Here is a 21,187-nt window from a genome sequence, read left to right on the forward strand (position 1 = left end):
CTTCAATTATTTAGTCACATTGTCATTCATTCAAAAAATACTGATTGAGCTCACTGACTGTTGGGCACCATTTCAGAATCTTAGGAAACAAAGATGATGTCTTTGGTTCTCAAAGACCATGTAGTAGTCTAGAGGGGTTTAACAGGGTTGCTTTTACCATGTGGGAAGTGGTAACAGGGGTGTGCCCAAGATTTTATCTGAAGACGTGGAAGAGGCACTTGATGTGGAGGAGTTTTAGAAGTGGGGGTGGGGCAGGCCTCCCAGAGGGATGTTGGCATGGGAACAGAGGAGAGGGTGGGGCACACAAGAGCAGAATGGCACTTCAGTGAGGGCTAGAATAGGCACTGGCTGAAGACAGCAATGGGTTGAGAGTGAGTATCTTATATCCCTAGCTCAAGAGTTTAGATTTTGGTCTAAGGGTAATCACATACAACTGATCATTTTATGCAGGAGAATGTCAGGAGAGTTTTGATAAGATCACTCTATTTTTTGAAAAGGAAGATGGATTGGAGATCTTTGAAGGCTGGAAGTGAGGCCCCTTAGGAGGCTGTGGCAACTAGCTAGGCAAAAGATGAAAATGGCAACAATCTTACAGCAGTGATTTTGGTAGAAATATCTTCAAATAAAATATATTTTAATTAATTAAAAAGATTGAATAACACATTATTTTCAGAGAAAATGTAACAACAATAAAGAATCAGAATTGTTAAAGACCTTGAAGTCCCCGTCATGGAGAATCAAAGCCACATTACTCATTTTCACAATCAGCTGAAGATTGAAAAGTAAATGCATTCATTATTATCTTTATAGCACACAGGCCCTCTAATTGCTAGAAAGTTTGTGATTTTTAGAAAATTCTTGGTCTGAACAGCTAGAGTGGCTTGCATATATATAGGCAAGTCTTCATCTTACTGAAGTCACAGAAAGCAATTAAATGGCAAGCTCCTGAGATCCTTTAGTTCAATTCTTTCATTAAAGGGGTAAGAAAACTGAGACCCTGAGATTAAACCCCTTGCAGGTGACACAGTAATGACAGATCTGAGACTGGAATCCAGATGCCTAATCAGGAGGGCAGGGCCCTTTTCACTGCACTCTGACAGCTTCCCAGGAAAGACATCTAAGTAAATCAATGGGATGTGGATGACTATTTGAAAAGAGGAGATTTTTAAGTTCTTCAAAACTATAAAAAGCATTTTAGAAAGCCAAACACCTGCTTTATTATTAGGGGCTGTTCATTTTTCCAGATTAGCTGATGGGAAAATCCGTGCCAATATCAGCAACTACTCATCACATACTCACTTTCCAAAAATAATTTTGGACTCTAGTCTGGCTTCGTGGTACCAGTATCCAAGTACATGTGATTTATATTGTTTTACTTTCTTATTTAAAAAATTGAAAACAGAAATATCAGTTTATTTAGAATCAGTAAGAGACTTTCATTTCATGAGGAAGATGAAATATGATGGGCTTCTGAGCAATTCATTGTGTATACTATTCATCAAATGATAGAAAAATTTACAGGGAACCTGTTTACATGCTGGGAAAAGAAATAATTAAATTACCAATCCCATAATTTTTCATAAGTACATCCCTGAATGAGCAGTAACTCATGTATTTTTTTCTTTTATGGGTTTTTAACAAGGTTTAAAAAGGTTCTTTATTGATCAATTTCATATCTAATGTAATAAAAACAATGAGCACAGTTTATGGGTTTTTAGAACGTTTATTATAGATATTCATCATCTATTTGTCCCACCCCCAAATAAAAGAATCAACATATTTGCACATGAAACCTGGATCCACTTGGTACAAAATTTCAGTCTTTGAAATAAAATAGTTAATGGTAAATCTCAATAAAAATTCATTTTGGTGAATAATCAATGCAATTCAGAAATAAGGAAATCATACGTCTCACTTGTTAAAAGTTAAAAGGTTTGCTATATATTTTGGCTTTAAAACTTATCAACAGCTATTTGAAAAGATATGATTTATTTAAACTTATAACTTATTTAAATGCATATTTTATTAATCAAATACTTTTGTCAATCAGCATATCCACATATTTTAAAAAACACTTTAAATACAACTATACAGTTGTATAGTTTATAGTATAACTATAAAGTAATGAGATTGATCTTTTTCACTAACATAATAAAATCTATGTAGTCAAATGAGTGGTAATGTTTTAAGGTAATGATCATGAGAATCTTTTCTAAGAATGCTACAGTGTCCTAGTGGCAATTTTGAAATCTCTTCTGTAGTTATCTTCAAACTGATAGGAGTTTCATAATTTAATCATTTGTTTACTTTGGCCCCCAATAGTATTCCAGTTAAATCATCCTTCATCTATGAAGATAGATACTCAAAGGAATGTTAATTCAGGTTCTGATAATAATTCTTAAAATTTGAGCAATTACCCACTTAAGATATGTAAATTATAGTAACCACTTATATCATAGACATCTTTCATATATGCCTATCATTTTGGAATAATGAGATTTTTAAAATAACAGTGACTCATAACATTGAAATAGGACTCTACAATTCAAAAGTGGTAAGAATAATTTTATACTGTAAAACAAATCCCGTATCAAACGACATCATGAAAGTCTGTATCTGTTAGTCTCTTACATATATATATGTAGCTAAGTAGCATGGGCCCAACAAATTGACAACTTTCCTATAAGTGTATCTCCATGAATCACTGTAGTTGAAATAGTACTTGAGTGTCAGAAATAGCCTTTAGGTAAAATGTTATTAATTAGCACCAGTATTACTTGAAGGTAAAGTGAGACATTAACAGGAATGCAGAATGCAAGTTAAATTTCTAACTATAAGAGAGAAAAGCATCTCCCAGATGAAATACCAATTAGATTTGAATTATTTTTAAGGTCACAGCCAGGAAAAGTTCAGTCATAAACCATTTCAGGATTTTGCCTGGAAAAGTTAGAAAAGCTTTGTATATTGCTCTTTTACATTCTATTCCCAAACAAGATATATATGCTTACATTATCAAGACAGTGCAATCTCACCAATGAAGTTCCCCGTGAAAGAGACATTTACTCATTCTATATATTAGTTCAAAAAGATAACAAATACAATAAAAGTACTTAAAAGCAATCTGATTAGAGCAAAATTTACATTAAGTACAAAATATACAGTAAAATGAAACATCTTATTAAATAGATCTGTAGGTTAACAATATCTTATTTAAAGGTACACATGTTCATGAATCTATTTTCACATTTATTTGTCCTATTATATTTCATAGCTCCCATCACCACTGCATGCTTTTGTTACTATAATTTCTAGGATCTTTGTATATTTTTTCTGTAAGTATTCCCATGACTTTATCTGCAAAGGTAATTTTAAAAGTATTACTTTAAGAGTAAAAAAAAAATAAGAAATTCCATATTTTTACAGGCAGTTGTGCAAAAAAATTAAAGTGTTTGAGAAATGTCTCTTGATCTTTATAAATTCATCATTATAAAATGTATACTTTTGTACTAAAGTAAAAACTGTCTGCCTTTAAAATTAAGTGTTGCCAACCTACTGTATAATTCTGGCTCTAAAGTTATATATTAAACCCTTGACTATTAATTAGAAAAGCATTATTTGAAAAGATCTGCCAATAAACATTTCTACATGTGGTTGCCCAATCTTAAAAATTTTCTTAATTAGAACAGTTGGGAACGCTTAGAACAGAACAGTAGTGTTTTTACATTATGACAGTCAAGAAGTATTACAGTATCCAAATCTCCAGACTGGGGTCCAAGTGTTTAGTCGTGACTCAGTTGCAAGCTGATAGAAGAGAAGCTGCGTCCTACACTTGTACACAATGGGGCAATGACAACATCTGTTATAGTCTTCCATATTGTCTGCACCGAAGGCAGGACCATTAGGCAGGTCTTTACAAAAGGCATTATAATCCTAGAATGGAGGAAGAGATTTGTGTAAGGATTATTGGTGTAGCCAAATAAGGCCACTGACTCTTGTACATGCAGGAAAAGATATAATAATGGCCTAATTCACCTAAATCTGAACATCTGAAACAAATAGTGACCCACATAGTGATAAGATGCATAGAGATATGTTGCTTAAACAAATAAATAGGCATATAGATAACACCAGTATTCTTTCTATAGATGGCATGCTATCTGAAACTGTAAAACAAAAAAATAAATAAAACGGTAAATGGATCTACCTGATCTCTGCCCCTAAACATTAACCTGCTTAATTCTTCATAATTCCCTGGAGTTCTACTTGATGGTAGCCTTTTCCTGTTGCCTCATTCCACTTCCCCACCCCTTGGGCCAGGCTGGGTTGGACACTCCTTTTTTGTGCTATAGTACTAAATTTCTTAATCCTTAAATTTACCAAGGGGTATCATAAATATATGGCTATACTTCTGTCTTTCCTACTTGCATAAAAGCCCCCCCCCCTTTTTAAGGATTTTATTTCAGAGCATGAGCAGGGGGAGGGGCAGAGGGAGAGGGTAAAGCAGACTCCCAGTGAGCAGGGAGCCCCATGCAGGGCTCGATCCCAGGACCCTGAGATCATAAGCGGAGCTGAAGGCAGATGCTTAACCAACTGAGCCACCCAGATGCCTCTAGAGTGGAAGCTGTTTAAGTGAGGACAATCTTGACCTTTATTAAAGGTTTGGGGGGAAGTGAATTTAGCATTTTCATGCTTAATATTACTAATCTTTCATGGTAATTACATACACCGCAAAGAGCTGTGTGGTAGAGTTAAAAGAACCCTGAATTATGTCAGAACTCCTAGACAAAACAAAACAACCTAGACTATCCTGAAATTATTTTTTCCTTTTGTCTTGTTGTAAGATAACTGCAAATCTTTATATCCTCAGCCTGATTAATTTTCTGTATAATCTTCTGTATAATGCTCTCTGTTGTAGTAGTGCTATTTGAGCACAGAAGTATCTTTGAATTCTCAGGAATTGTTGGTAGCCTCAAAGGGATTTTTATTATTATCTGGATGGGCACAAGAAGTAAGGTTGATTTTCTTGGTTTGTTATTAAAATGTGACTTAAATATCAGTCTGTTGTACTTAGCTAAGGGAAGTGGAAGATCAGGTAACTGTCTGATTGATTGAGATATTTTCAGAATACTGAATATTCATAGGGACTGTGTACACATTTATATTTATCTCATATTTTGTTCCAAGTACTAAAGACTTAAAAGAAATTTTTAAAGAAAATTAATTACTAGGTGTTTCAAAGCTAAATAGCTGAATAGAAACCCGAATGATGACAGCTTCTGATTTCTTATCACATTACGTTTCTCACTTGATATGCGGCCTTGGGCATATCACTACAAATGAAAGCAGAACAGGAGTTCGTAAGATTGGCTATAAGGCTAACACTTACTGTGCACCCTTGAAATGTCTATATGATGCTGTCATTAAAATGTATATATGGTATCATCATTTATAAGTAGAACAATTTGAAGTCAGAATATATAGTATAAAGAAAACGATCTCAAACTGATCTACTCTAAGACTAAAGTTTAAATCAGAAAGCTTCCTAACCAAATCTACTTCACTGAGAATATAATATACTTTCCACTCTTCCATAGGTTGAGACATTTTCTTTCTCATAATTTCTTAGATTTCTATATCCTAAAAGGGAATGAAGCACAGGACAAATGTGGACTTTCCAGTGCAGCTAAGTGTGGCTGTTTACATGTGAAAGCTCAGTTGATAGGATGTGGTAAACTGGTAAACTCATTTTCTTTAAGTTGTTGTTCTCTCACTGTGGGTCAGAGGATCCATGACTCAAATGCTTTTTTTTTTTTTTTCTTTTAAGGTTTTATATATTTATTTGAGAGAGAGAGAAAGGGCGAGAGAAAAGGAGAGAGAAAGGGAGCACAAGGCGGGGAAGCAGACACCCCGCTGAGCAGGAAGCCTGATGCAGAACTTGGTCCAGGGATTCCTGGATCATGACCTGAGCTGAAGGCAGGCACTTAACCCACTTAGCCCCCAGGCACCTGATCTAAACACTTCTTAAAGAAATCTTATAATTTGTAAGATTATATATCCCTCCACTGGACAAAGCCCTTGGGACAGAGACTTTTACTTAGCTTTGTATTAACTATAGTGTCATATAGGTTGCATTGTCATAGCAATTTGCTGTATAAAAATTTCTTCTAGAAGTGAAATTGCTACTACTGTATTTCTGTAAGTTGGACTATCTATTTGAATTGCATCCCAGCAAACACAAAAGGTAAGGGTGCTCCAGACATATTTCTTTGATCTGATCCCCTTATGGCCAATAATCTGCTGTTGCCAAATGGTGGTTATCTCAGTCTGAATGTGGCATGGTAGCAAAATAATCCACTGGTCCCTCATGACCTGTAACTTCTGACCTAGGATCCAACAACACCAGACTGAGTTCTGGATGTTTTGTTGTTGTTTGTTGGTTTGTTTAAAGAATCTAAAATCAGATCCATTGTAATGATGTGATGTGGGTTGAATATCTATTACTGCATAGTTTCATACTTTGGTTCTCAAACTCTTGGTAATAACAACCCCTACTTCCTGCCAAAAGGGGGAAAAAAAAAAGAAAGAAGGGGAAGTGAAACAATGGGGAAGAAAGGTTTACTCAAATAGGTTTTATTTTTTATAGGGCCTCTCCTTAATCTGGTCTTATCATGTCCAGGGAATGTAATCCATTAATGATAAATCTATTTTATCAAGATACACACTAACTTTTAAGCATTTTTTTGTTTGAAGTAACTCCTCTACTTGCAATCACAGCTGCCTGATGATGAATAGATGACTGTTAAACATTAATGACCCACATGAATGTAATCCGAAAAACAAGCTGAGGCTAAATAATACATTTTATGTGTCTGAAAAAGAAATGGTTTGATGATTCACCATTGGAAGCACTGCACACAAAAAAACATCTTCTGTTTTCAGGCGACCCAGGTTAAGAGAAGCATCATTGGGTAATTGTAGCTTTACTTGTATCTTTCCACCATTTAGTAAATGAAAACCATTTTGTCTTTAATTCCTCAGCCAGTGCTTTAGGAAGCCCAGCTTTGTTGATTATAAATGCAGCACTCTGTATTTCCAAACAGCTTAATAGCCAACATTTCACAACATGCTATGTGGTTACTCAGTTTTTCACATTTTTGAAAGAGGTTACACGATTGGTTTTGGTTAATTAGGAATCCAAAATTTTATATGCTGGCTTGTGCCTCTTTTAAAAAAATCCATGTGCTAATAAAGTCAGATTATAAGCAAACTATACATCTGGCCTTAGTGAATTTGCTTATGTATAAAGGCAAAGATTTTCATTCCTCCAACAGTCTTTTGACACTTTCAATATATTTTAGTTGTTTCCATCTTTAGTGACCAAATTAAATTGGTGTTGTCCTTTACTGATTTGGTGAATTTTTATTTATCTTTTTAAAAAAAGATTTATTTATTTATTTTTGAGAGACAGCCTACGAGCAGGGGAAAGGACAAAAGAAGAGGGAGAGAAAGAATCCTCAAGCAGACTTCATGCTGAGTGCCAAGGCTGATGCAAGATTTGATCTCTTGACCCTGAGATCATGGCCTGAGCTAAAATCAACAGTTGGTCACTTAACCAACTGAGCCACACAGGCATCCAGAATTTTTATTTATCCTTTAAGAGATATTTTAGATTCCTTTTTCTCTACGAAGGCTTCCTAGTGCCTCCCTCTTCCTTAATAGATTTAGCAGAGTTTTCCTCAACATCTACTTCTGTACCTGGCCTGCTACCCTGATATGCTGAATAGACTGAAGGCAGATTCTACATCTTACTCATCCTTGGTTCAGTGCCCAGCACAAACTAAGCACTCAATAAATTTATCAGGTTGAGCTAACTAGCTAAGTAACTAAAAGAAATTGAATTGATTTACAAGGTAAAGGGGAATTGAGAATAATTCTGTAACTACTAACAATGAACACAACATGTGTTAGGGTGTGGCAATACCATAAGAAGTGACTAAGAAAGACATGGAGGCATTGAGGATTATACATTTTGCCAGGACTGGCCTAAAGCACAATCTTGACAGCTGTTGCAATACAGGGGATGATCAGAATGTTCTTTCCCTCAACACAAGGTGGATATCTTTTTAAACAATGTAACATTTTCCTTTAAAAATTTTTAATGCTTAAAATGTTCTCCAAAGTTTTATGATGCACTTTGAGTGTGAATAAAGTTACTCAAAACAGCCTATTAATGCCCAGGAGGTTTCATACTTCAAGTTGATGCCACTCCCTATGTTGTCTCATAGGTGAAAAAGTAATTTGGAGGCCTTCTCATTTCATTATCCTGCAGCTTGACTTTTCATTCATTTCTGCTGGGGGCCCCTCACCTTAATTGCACACACACAGGGTCACATTCTTGCCATCTGCTACTGTCAGGATTGGACAGCCCCTCCATAGCATTTCTTAACCAGGCCTGATACCCCTGTTCAATTATACTGTCACTGGCATTCTGCTCAGAGATCACTTTTGTTTAGCTCAAGCACAGGTGGTGACTGAATAAATGGTGATGATAGAAGTAAGAGCCTAGCCCAGAACCACTGGCACAAGTCCTAACTTGTCCTATAAGAGAACAGTCTGTGGCAGGAAGCATGACCTCCAGGTCTCTACCTCCATAGTCAGCGGGGCCTTATTAACATCAGAAGGAAAATCACACCCAAGGGCAGAGGGACGTTACTTCTGTTTAAACTCCTAACCTAACCTATGATTCTCGAAAAAGCACACTGCCCTTCAAAGCCTCCCATTTCTTGCTACTGTGGCGAGCTGATGCGTGTTCTTCTTGCAAGCAGGCCTTGGGAGAAGGGGAGTGCAGGGGGCAGGTGGCAAAGAACATTTCTACGTTTCAGAAAGTCGGTCCACCCCGGTGTGCCCTTCTCACCAGATGTGCAGACAGCTGAGGATGGCAAAGAGAATTCCTGCAGCGAAGGCCATGGGGATAGCCAGGAAAAATGTCAGGAACTTGTAGATCACGTATTTGCTGATTTCAAAGAGGGCATGGCTGCAAATCCACACTTTGTCAAAGGAGTGTGTAGTCACCGGCTCTGCAATCACATCCTCGAAGCCCACCTGCAAGACACAGGAACACCCTACTGTCACCCAACCCGCAGCCCCCGGAACCAGGAGTGCTCGGATAGAAGAAGCGAGAAGGAAGGAGCTGGCTGGGTCGCCTACCTTCTCTTAGGGTGAGGTTGGACATACAAGAATTTGGCTAAGAATTCCAAGTTACACAGGCGGCCCCAAGGCCTGTGAATTCTGGGTCTCGGACCCCGCGGGGCTGACCCAGTGTTGAGGGTGGGGGTTGGGGTGCGGGCAGGGGTAAAGGAGGCACCCATGCCCCCAAGCCTTGGCGGGGCCCAGGTTACGGCCCGCCCCAGGCTTCTTCACCTTGAGGTGCGAGTTGAGCCGGTGGGGATCCCGATCGGAGCCCGAGTCCGCGAACTTATCCAGGTCCGCGTAGTCGACGCCGCTATGGCGGCTGTAGGCATCGTCGTCCATGAAGAGCTGGACGTCTGCTTTCTCGGTCTCCAGCCCCATCGCGGCGCTCAGTGTGCGGCGGCGGCGGCGGCGGCGGCGGCGGCGGCGGCGGCTGCAACCCGGCCTGTGCTGCCTCCCCTTCCCGTCGCGCCCGGCTCCGCCCCGCCTCGCCTCTACCCTTGCAGCCCGGGCGGCGGCTGCTTCCCGCGGCGGGCTACCACTCCCGGTGGGGGCCCAACCCGACCCGAGCCCCGCCTCGCTGCCCGGGCTGAGGGGCGGGAACAGCACGCAGCCAGAGAGGTGGCTCCCACCCAGAGTCCCGCCGCCGCGTTTCGGCCTGCTCCATGTCTGCCTCCCGATTGGGAATCATCCCAGCAGGCACGTTCCGGCCCTGCCCAGGCGGGCGAAGCGTGCCCTGGGGACGAGGACCCGTTTCCCGGGGCCACTGAGGAGCCGGAGAGCCCCCTGGGTCTTATCGCTTGATGCTCAGAACTGAGACTTTTAAGAGCTGTCCAGGAATGATGGACTTAGTGCAGGGACGCCGCTAGGTGTTTAGGGGCGCAGGTATAGAATCACAACGTCTGCCTTAACCTCCCTGCTGTACCCTTGACTTGTGTGCTCGGGACCTCAGCTACCTCCGTGTAAAATGGGAGCAACTGGGAACGCCTGGGTGGCTCTGGTCATGATCCCAGGGTTCTGCTCAGCAGAGAGCCTGCTTCGCTCTCTGTCCCTAACCCCTGTTCCTGCACCCACTCTCTCCCGTCTCCCCCAAATAAATACATAAAAGTCTTTTTAAAGACTTGGAGCAATTGTTCCTGCTTCACAGAGTTGTCGCTTGAGAATTAAATTCCTGTAAAACTCTTACGTGGTCTTAACACACAGGACATACCTGACTGCCAGGCAATCCCACAAGTGCTTGAGGATCCAGGAAGCATGTCAGCACTTCAGCTTTCTCTGCGCCCACAGATGTGGGAGCCTGCTGGAGGCAAGGTGAGGAAATAGAGTCGGTTTGGTGAGCTCCCTGTCCAGGAGTCTGCACTCTCAGAGCAGAAAGGAGGTCTCTCTCTTTTTTTCCTTTCTAAATTAAAATTTTGATTTGCCTTTGAATCAAGCCCTGTTGAAAGATGTCAGGTATCTCCAAGATGTCAGGTGTCTATCTGCAAGATATAGTCACAGCCACAACTACCTGTAGCAAACATGTGAACAGACCCCTACCGTAAAGCCACTCTGCAGAAGAGCCAGACTGCAGAGTGCGCACTCAAAAGCTTTCAGAAGGGAGGGGTTTGCATGTTTATAAAGGTTTAAAAGTCATGGATTTAGATACATGTTTGGGGAGGGAAAGTACTTAGTGAAAATTTGCCAAAAGCGAGATTGGGAGTGCCTGCTGCTTGCTCAGGGCCTGAGATGCAGAACATACTTAAGTATTGCTGAACTACAGTGCATTTGGAATTTGTTGCATTCAAATCCTGGTGTGGGAACTGGATTTGAAGAATTGCTTTTTCTGAAAGAGAAAAAAAAAAAAAAGATGACTTTTGAAACAATAAAAATTACACACAAAGAGCAGGATCTGAATAGGAAAAATATTTTGGAGCCCAAACTCAGTATTTCTAATAATTAAATGGATGTCAGTGTTATAACCCCCTGGTTGAATCTCATGCCCCACCAAGCAGGTGGCCCTGCTTGCCTATTCTCTTCTTTTCTGACTTTACTTTCCCCATTTTATTTATGTTTAATCATTCCAAAGTGCTGACTTAGACATTTTGCTTATTGCTTTTGCTATCCTTCTTTACCTCCTCCTTTCCCCTAAACAGACTGATTCTCTTCTAGAGAGTCTTGGGGTTCTCCTAGAGTTGTTGTCCAAAAAACATTTTTCAAAGTGAAATAGTGAATGGAATAGAAGACATTAATACCTCATGAAATTCATAATAATGATTACCAGGAAGCAGAAAAGAAATGCGTTTACAGCTAAATAGCATTTTTTAAAAGTTTATTTTCCTTACAATAATCCCAGAGTTTAAGATATTGCTGAAGATGAAAGTCATTTCCATAGTGCTGGAGTGAGTTAAAGCAGTGACTGAAAATCTGGCTAAGCTTCTTTCCTTTCTTTGTCCTCTGATCACGTTTACATGGCCAGTGGGACTAGTAAGACATTTGCAATAGTTATCAAAAGTAATTGACTCATTTTTCAGGCAGCAGGGCCAGGAGGCCAAAAGGCAGAAGAAATTAACATTGTCTTAATGGGACAACTTAGATTATAAATTCATTTGTAAAATGATAGGTATTTATGAAAATGTTACTCTGAAACCTAAACTAAAAGAAACCCATCTAGGTTTGTTGTATTTCCCATAGAGCTTAAAAAAAGAAGGATTCACTCACCCATTTGCTAACAGATTTTTACTGAGCACCTCCCCCACGGTTTGATCTGTGTGAGGTTCTTATGTTGATGAAATTCTGGCTCATTTCATCATTTTAATACCAAAGATTTTTTGAGAGGAGCTATAAAAATGATTTTACTTATCTTATTAGTAGATACTTAGGAAATGTTAGCTACTGTTCTGAAGGACTTTAAACGAGTGATTACCAAGGCAAATGGTCCCTACTAACTGGAAGGGAAATCTAACAGGAAATGGAGAAGACAAGAAGTGGGTTAGAGCTAAATGGCCGAGCACACTCTAGTATCTCCCAGACCACAGGGTTACTCCTTCCATAGCTTTCTTTTTTTTTTTTTTTTTAATTGCCGTATAACCAAGGGAACTAAAAAATTTCATAATAAATACATACTGTTATACTCCTCTCCTAGCTGTTAACAGCTTCTGATAAGAGAGCTGATTTTCAGATGGCATATTAATATATTTAAGGAATAATGAATTGGTAATTGATTAATTTTTATGAGTAACTTGATAATTGATTAGTAGAGAGCTGATTTTCAGATGGCATAGTAATATAGTTAAGGAATAATGAATTGGTAATTGATTAATTTTTATGAGTAGCTTGATAATTGACTAGTAGGATAGTTTATAATTATTTTGTTCCTTACTTTTCTCAGTGTATTGTCTAAGAAAGATAATTTTTCTGGTTCATTGAAAATTGTATCTGAATATCTTTATGAATAAAAATAGCCATCCCCCCCCCTTTCTTTCCCTTTCTTTCCTCCCTCCCTCCCTCCCTCCCTCTTTATTTCTCTTTCTTTCTCTCACAAATCACAAAGGCGTCATCTTTTCCTTCTGTATAGCTTACATATAACTTTAGGGCAGGGTCTGTTTTTCAAACTGCCATGGTGAAATTGGTTCCTAATGAAAATAATAAAGACTCCTTAAACTCACCATATAGTATTATGAGTTAATAATATTTAAAACATTTGGAGTAGACCAGGTTTTCTCAACCTCAACAGTACTGACATTTCGGGTTGGATCCTTCTTTGTTGTGAGGAGCTGTCTTGTGCTTTGCTGGATGTTTAGCAGTATCTCTGCCCTCTGTCCACTAGTTGCCAATAGCACTCTCCAGTTATGACAACCAAAAACATTTCCAGACATTGCCAAATGTCCCTTGGGGGCCAACATCATCTTTCCCCTCCTTTCCCAGGCTGAGAACCCTTAGATAGGACATTGTTAAAACAGTTCTTCATGTGAATAGGAAAAATTAAGCTCCAGCTGTCCGTTTACAAACCCACGTTGAGGATAAATCTCAGAACTATAACACCAATTTATCAGAAATTCCAGGGATTTTTGAAATTAAACTTAAGGATACTTGTTTGCTCTCTTAAGTTTTCAGAATAACCCCTTGTCATTGTTTAGTTACAGATTTTTCAATACAATGCTGGTAGTATTTGAGGGATACCTATACCTCATTTAGAGACCAACAAGAAGCAACTGCCAAGCCCTGTCAACCTTGCAAACTCCTTCCCTTCCCTCATATGGGCCAGAATGGTTTTAATAATTATAGCTAGATAAATGGAAATTTGGGACTTCTTGATTCCCTCAGCTGGTAAGGTTTAGTAATTTTTGAGGCTTTTCAGCAACTGGATAGCTTTTCAAATTTTATATGCCCTTAACAGAGAAGTCCATGGATCTGTTAGTGAATAGCCAGACAATTGCTTAAGCATCTCTAACCAGCCTTGCTTACTAACAGCGAAGACTAAGCCTGAGAATTTGGAAAGATCTCCAGAGTCCTGTACGACCTATTCTCTCTGTAGATAGTGGCCTTCCCATAAACTCTTTCTGTCCTAGCTCCCTGTCCCCCATACCTTCTTCATCAGTGTATCTTTTCATCTACTCCTCTCTCCTTCCCCACCCTCCAGTTATCCCCTCCTCAATACATAGGACAGCCTCCCACAAAACAATTTAAAGGAACAGATTAAAAAAATACCTGTTGTTAAAGTTATTCAATAATTTGTTATTGAATAACGTTATTCAGTAACTTGTGGGGTGGTGCCAGGTAGTTGTATGGCATTTAATGAACTCTTGTTAAATTTTTTTTCTTACCTATCACTTGTCTTTATGTCTACATTCTGAGTAAAATTAGCCTTGTACCAGCAAACCAGGGAAATTTTAGTTTAGTATTAAGATATAGTCATTTGTTTGTAATTAGTGCCAACTTAATCTGTCTGTTTCAAATAGTACCTCCTCTGGCCAAAAACCTCTCTTCAGACACAAGAATTTCCAGAATTAACTTTTGTTTGGAAATACTTAACTATTAGACATAGGGAAAAATGAACTCTTAAAAAGTCTATATCCGTGATTAGAGCTGAGAGGATAGGTCATTCTGTTCTTATTCAAAACAATGTATGACAATTAATTTCAGATTTATTTTATCCTGTTTTCCATAAGTAAAGGATGTTCCTGTTTAATCTTTTAAGTATCCCATTCATTTCTGGAATACTGTATACATAAATAAGACATGTGCATAGGACTTTGATATTTTATCTTTCTAGAACATGAAATAGGTGCTAATTAGCTTTTGGTGAGCACTAACTTTCAAGTTAACCTCTTAATAAATACAGCTTCCTCTATATTGAAATGGGAACGTATTTCTGTAAAGATGAATGGTTACATGTTTTCCAAATACAAACTGAAATGTGTACAGTAAGAATTGAAATACTGACTATTAAAACAGCAGATCTGGAGGTTGTTTTCTTGACTTGGGGTTTTATTTTAGACAGAAAAAGTATAGCTTAATTTGAAGACTTTGTTTTATTCTCTAATTCTTTTTACAAATGTTATTTCATTTTCATTTGGAGTAAATGCCAATTTAAAAATATAGCTTATCTACATTAGTCAAGAGAAAAGAGGAAGGAAATTTGGTTTTGTTTTGTTTCATATTAGTGCATATTTCCAATATAAGAATAAAGACAAATACACAGAATACCTTTTACCTGATTCTTGTAAAGTAGCATTTTAATGTCTGCGAGGTGACCTTTAATGAGCGCGAGAGTCATCTGGGAATCAAGAGCAAGGGGAATCCAACAGCACGGTACAGATGGAAGACTGGCAGGCTGCCAAGGGGTTGGGCAGGAGAATTTTTAGATTATATTTTTCTATCAAATATGTGGGAAGAATTTTGTTTCTACCAAGTTTACTAAAATAATATTTGTCTATTTCTGTTCTATGGTTACACAAAACTATAAGGCAGATTTTTATACTACTTAAAGGCACAAAATAAATTAAGCAATTTAGGTATCTTTTTCCACTCTCTCTGGACTACTGAAGCCCAGACAGACCTTCTGTCTGCCAATTGCTTTTTAACTTCTAGGTTCCTTGTTTAGAGCAGTGAGAGGACTGCATTTAAAGGTAGATATTAAAGAAGTTACTTTATTTATTTATTTTTTAAAGAAGCTATGCTACTAAATACATCATATATAGGACCATTGGCATTCTTGTGTGTCTGAATAAGGTAATTTTTCTCTAGTTAAACAATTAGTAAGTGAATAAATGTCTGATTTCAAAAGCAATTTTAATGGATGTTTGCATTTTCTTAAAAAGATAGGAATCCTTCAGAGCATTCAGAACATTCTCATCATGCTAATCTCAAGAGAAACAATAAACTTTTCATTGAAATATGCACTGTTTCCTATAACATCTGTATTTATGTCACCATCTCACTTTTGGTACCTGATAACGATTATTTCTCAAATAGAATGACATTTTCTCTTTAATAATAGTGAACGAATGTAAGATTCTGCTTGTCACTTATCAGTCTACATACATTCACATAATTACAAATTTTACTAACAAGTATGCCTTTTCCTTTTTAAAAATTATTGTGGTCATTGGAAGCTCTTGGATAAACATGTCACTGAAAATAAACTTAGATAGTAAAACACTGTGGCCCTGAAAAACTGCACACTACTTTATTTGGAAATAGTAGAATTTCCAGAATGTTGCTGTAAAGGGCATGTTACTCAAATTACTTGGTTCTGGAGACTCTTACTATGAAAGCAAAGTATTTTCTGAAGGAGTAGAACACAAATAGCTAAATGTTTGGGCCAAAAAATGGAGTTATTATTTTATCACTTTGGAAAAGCTTATCCAAGTTCACCATGTATGTATTGTAAGTCTTTTTAATTAAAAAACAAAACAAAACAAAACAGCATAATACAAGACACAAGAGGTGACAAATGAATGCTAAGTTTAAATTGTTTATAATTATAGGATTCTGATTATCTGTCAGAGTTCAACTATCTGTTAGGAGCAGAATAAAATGCAGGGAAGTTCCTTTTAGGTGTAGGGAGATGTTTAAGGATATTAGAACGTCCTTTAGAGGCCTATACTTGTGCCATGGATCTTACCTTCTTCTAAGTTTCTTTGGTGTTTTCTTCTTGGTTTGTTTTTTCCTACCAGAAAAAGTGTTTCCATGATGGAACTGTTTCTTTTTTCCTCCTCTCTTTCTTGCTTTCTTGCTCTCTTCTTTTCCAAAATGTTATTTTCCCCAGTCACACAGTCTTGCTCATTAATCTCAGGGTTGGAAAAAACTTATAGGTTCTAGACCAATGTTCACCTATTAATGAATCTTCTTAATTGATCTTACAGATTGTAAGCAATGGTGCTAAATAAGGTTGCTATAAAATTCTTCATTATTTGTTCCAGAATCATCTATCTGAAATTCTTCCTTCTTTTCTACTTATCTTTCTCCTTCCTTCCAACTGTCTATCCAACCATATCATTTTCTGCCTTCTACAGTTAAAACAATAGTATGAAATGTCAGCTCTTGAAGTGTTTGAAAGTAGTTTTTAAACACCAGCCCCTGTTGCTATTAAATCCCCTTTCTAAGTGAACAGATTCACTTCCTGCAATTGTTCTTTACGTGTCACTGTTCCCAAATGTTTCTTCTAATTTTTTTTCTCTGATCCTGTTTCTTTTCTTTCTTTTTTTTTATTAATTTCTTTTCAGCATAACAGTATTCATTATTTATGCACCACACCCAGTGCTCCATGCCATATGTGCCCTCCATAATACCCACCACCTGGCTCCCCCAATGTCCCACCCCCTGCCTCTTCAAAACCCTCAGATTGTTTTTCAGAGTCCATAGTCTATCATGGTTCACCTCCCCTTCTAATTTCCCTCAACTCCCTTCTCCTCTCCATCTCCCCTTGTCCTCCATGGTATTTGTTATGCTCCACAAATAAGTGAAACCATATGATAATTGACTCTCTCTGCTTGACTTATTTCACTCAGCATAATCTCTTCCAGTCCCGTCCATGTTGCTACAAAAGTTGGGTATTCATTCTCTCTGATGGAGGCATAATACTCCATAGTATATATGGACCACATCTTCCTTATCCATTCGTCTGTTGAAAGGCATCTTGGTTCTTTCCACAGTTTGGCAACCGTGGCCATTGCTGCTATAAACATTGGGGTACAGATGGCCCTTCTTTTCACGACATCTGTATCTTTGGGGGTAAATACCCAGTAGTGCAATTGCAGGGTCATAGGGAAGCTCTATTTTTAATTTCTTGAGGAATCTCCACACTGTTCTCCAAAGAGGCTGCACCAACTTGCATTCCCACCAACTGTGTAAGAGGGTTCCCCTTTCTCCACATCCTCTCCAACACATGTTGTTTCCTGTCTTGCTAATTTTGGCCATTCTAACTGGTGTAAGGTGGTATCTCAATGTGGTTTTAATTTGAATCTCCCTGAGGGCTAGTGATGATGAACATTTTTTCATGTGTCTGATAGGCATTTGTATGTCTTCATTGGAGAAGTGTCTGTTCATGTCTTCTGCCCATTTTTTGATATGATTATCTGTTTTGTGTGTGTTGAGTTTGAGAAGTTCTTTATAGATCCTGGATATTAGACTTTTGTCTGTACTGTCATTTGCAAATATCTTCTCCCATTCCGTGGGTTGCCTCATTGTTTTGTTGACTGTTTCCTTTGCTGTGCAGAAGCTTTTGATCTTGATGAAGTCCCAAAAGTTCATTTTTGCTTTTGTTTCCTTTGCCTTTGGAGACATATCTTGAAAGAAGTTGCTGTGGCTGATATCGAAGAGGTTACTGCCTATGTTCTCCTCTAGGATTCTGATGGATTCCTGTCTCACGTTGAGGTCTTTTATCCATTTCAAGTTTATCTTTGTGTACGGTGTAAGAGAATGGTCGAGTTTCATTCTTCTACATATAGCTGTCCAGTTTTCCCAGTACCATTTATTGAAGAGACTGTCTTTTTTCCACTGTATATTTTTTCTGATCCTGTTTCTTACTCAGAATTACACATAAAGTGTAACACTTGGTCTGGGGTCTCAGCAGTATGTGGTAAAGCAAGCATGCTATATTGCCTTCTGTGTATTGATCTCTAGACTGATTCTTTGAATGCTGTATCCTGTTGCTGATTCAGACTAATACCATTGGATAGTAAACTTTCTAAGTCCTTTGTATTCCTTTGTATTTTGGTTAGGTCATCTGCTCATATGAAATAGTTGATTATTTGACCTTAACAGGATGACTATATTATTCCTATTAAAATTTATCAGGCTTTGAGTTTCTTTTCTTGTTTTTGACAGTTTTCAATGTATTGCTTTATTGTTAGTCTGTGTTTTTGTTTAGATCTTTACTCATAGTCACCAGTAGAATTTTGAATAAGGCATGTTGAGAACTGAGTTAGTTGTAAGGCATTTCAGTGTAATGGCTATCAATATCATCTATATGCTGATGATTGGAAGCCTGTTCCTAAACTTCAAGTTTATATGTCCTGCTCATAACTTAGACATCTCAAACTTTTTATGTCCAAAACTTAGCTCTTGATTTCTACCATTGGTCATTCTCATCACATAGTTGGTCAAACTCAAAGCCTAAGAGTCAACTTGAATTCTTCCATTTCCCTCATTGCTTCTTTCCCAATCAAACTGGTTAGTTCTACCTCCAAACCCAGTGCTTTCACCTTCTTTCATTTTTATTTCCTCTCCTTGGTCTAAATTAACATCTCAACATGAATCATCTCAGTAGGCTCCATGTTTGACTCTGCTTCCATTCTTCTCCCCAAAATTATTTTCTCCACACAAAGCCAAAGAATATATATATTTTTGTTAAAGTGTTATATTATATATATACATATATATGTATATATGTATACACATTAATATTAATATTAAATTCATGGGAATATACATATATATGTATATAAATACACACATATGTCATATATATGTATAAAACATATATACACATATCAAAGTGAACAAATTATAAGCATCAGCTCAACTTATCACAAGGAAAACACACCCTATAACTTCTACTCAGATCAATAAATAGATTACCAGACCTCAGAAATCTGTCACATGCCAGTCTCTGTATCCCCCTCATCTCCTCCCCCAAAGTAATTATGATTCTGAATGCTAACATAATATATTAATTAGACTTGCTTGTTATAAATTTCATATAAAAGGCATAATACATAATACTTTTTAAAAGTCTAATTCATCTCATTAAACATGACTGTGAGATGCATCCATTTGTAGGGAGGAATAGTTCTGTCATTTTCATTTCATCTCTTCATTGCTGGGTGGTGTTTCATTGTATGAATAAACCACAATTCATTTATCTACTCCAATGTTGATGAGTATGTGGGTTGTTTCCTTTGAGGGGTTCTATGAATAATACTGCTATGAACATTTCTGAATAAGTCTTTTGGTGCATATATATGCATATTTCTGTTGGGTTTATAGCTAAGAGATTGTTCCCTGAGTTAAAGGGTAAATGTGTGTTCACTTATAGTAGTTATTTCCATTTTATAAAGTGATTTTACTAATTTACATGTTCAACAGCAGCAAGTGAAAATTCTAATTGCTCTACATCCTTTCCACGAATTTGTTAATTCAATAGGAATATAAGAAAATATTAAGGTTGGCAATGTCAGGAGTGAAAGGTGACAGACCCTGTTGGCTTTCTACATTCAGGAGGGGGGTGAAAAGGAAAATCGAGTTCTGGTTTGAGACTGCTATTTTACCCAAAAGGTGTATCACTGGAAGACACACTCATAGGAACACGAAATGGTCAACAAAATCAATCTAGCTCTTCAGAGAGTAGAAAATACATTCTTCTCGATTCTGCTTGCTTTCTGGGAATGGATATATCAAGTGTTACAGGTTACATCTTGCTTTACAAGCTGTCTTTTAAAATATCTGATTAGGAATGAGTGAATTTTTTTTTTTCTGAATATTATGAGATATTCAGTATGGCAGTTCTTTTATATGCTGATGACTTCTCTTTTTCTCTTATCTTTTCTGTCCCTTTTAACTGCATACAACTTGAAATATATATATATATATATAAATTTATTTTAATACATTTTAATATCTATAATTTTGATATCTAGTGATGACAGTTGAGAAGTACTGATCTATTTCCTTGATGATTCTGATTAACCTAACATTGTATAGCCAATGTTAACATCTCAGGTCCAAACTAAAACATTTCAGGGAGTACAACTAGGGCACTGTTGATAATTACATTAGGATAACCAGTGTAGACAGAGACTGTTCCAGGGAAATTAAAACCTATTGTCACTGAGCTTGACAACAGTCTTCAGACCATCTTTCTCCATTTCCAGGGCTATGGATGGGGTAATTTGTAATTTGGGATGCCTTAAAGTTGATTAGAGCTATTCAAGAAGTTGGGGAAAAGAGAATTTTCCCTGAAAGTATCATGTAGTAGAAAAAAACACGAGTTTAAGGTTAAGTTTTTAATTCCTTTCCTAAAAATCATTAGTTGTATTACTTTGGTTGTTACTTGACCTCTCTTATTCTTGGGTTCTTCATTGTAAAATGGTAATGACATAAGCATGAAACAAAATGCCTCAGGAAGTGTTAAATTCTGCCATACCAGAAATGCTACTTAATATCTCTTCAGAGGGTCAATGCTTGCAGAAAACAAGGTAACCAAAGGGAAGGGAGGTGACTTCATACTGAATAAGTTTAATTCTCTCACCCAACTCATTATTCTTAATATTGTGTATGTGGTTTACATTTTTCTCCAAATACATTTTACATTTGCTGCTAAGAACTGTCCTGTGAGGGGCGCCTGGGTGGCTCAGTGGGTTGAGCCTCTGCCTTCAGCTCTGGTCATGATCTCAGGGTCCTGGGATCGAGCCCCGCATCGGGGTCTCTGCTCAGCAGGGAGGCTTCTTCCCCCTCTCTCCTTGTCTGCCTCTCTGCCCACTTGTGCTCTCTCTCAATCTCTCTAATAAATAAAAAT

At 37.6% G+C, this 21,187-nt stretch overlaps 2 protein-coding genes across 3 annotated transcripts in view; one reads left to right on the forward strand and one right to left on the reverse strand.

Moving 5' to 3' along the window:
- Window positions 1-21,187, forward strand: part of LOC309845795 (uncharacterized protein) — a gene marked incomplete at its 5' end in the record, with an annotated part of 286,217 nt that overhangs the window by 163,417 nt on the left and 101,613 nt on the right. The window lies entirely within an intron of this gene.
- On the reverse strand, window positions 1,704-10,302 carry CAV2 (caveolin 2). 2 transcript variants are annotated; one of them, XM_082692473.1, is made up of 3 exons: window positions 9,421-10,302; window positions 8,915-9,102; window positions 1,704-3,930 (listed from the first exon to the last, which is right to left on the reverse strand). In XM_082692473.1, exons 1-3 carry the CDS (start codon window positions 9,568-9,570, stop codon window positions 3,780-3,782), a joined length of 489 nt encoding a protein of 162 aa, XP_082548599.1. In that variant the 5' UTR covers window positions 9,571-10,302; the 3' UTR covers window positions 1,704-3,779. The 2 variants fall into 2 exon arrangements, with proteins under 2 accessions (XP_082548599.1, XP_082548600.1); XM_082692474.1 differs by lacking the exon at window positions 8,915-9,102.

This window comes from Mustela nivalis (assembly GCF_964662115.1).
Source record: "Mustela nivalis genome assembly, chromosome: 12".
NCBI lineage: Eukaryota > Metazoa > Chordata > Mammalia > Carnivora > Mustelidae > Mustela > Mustela nivalis.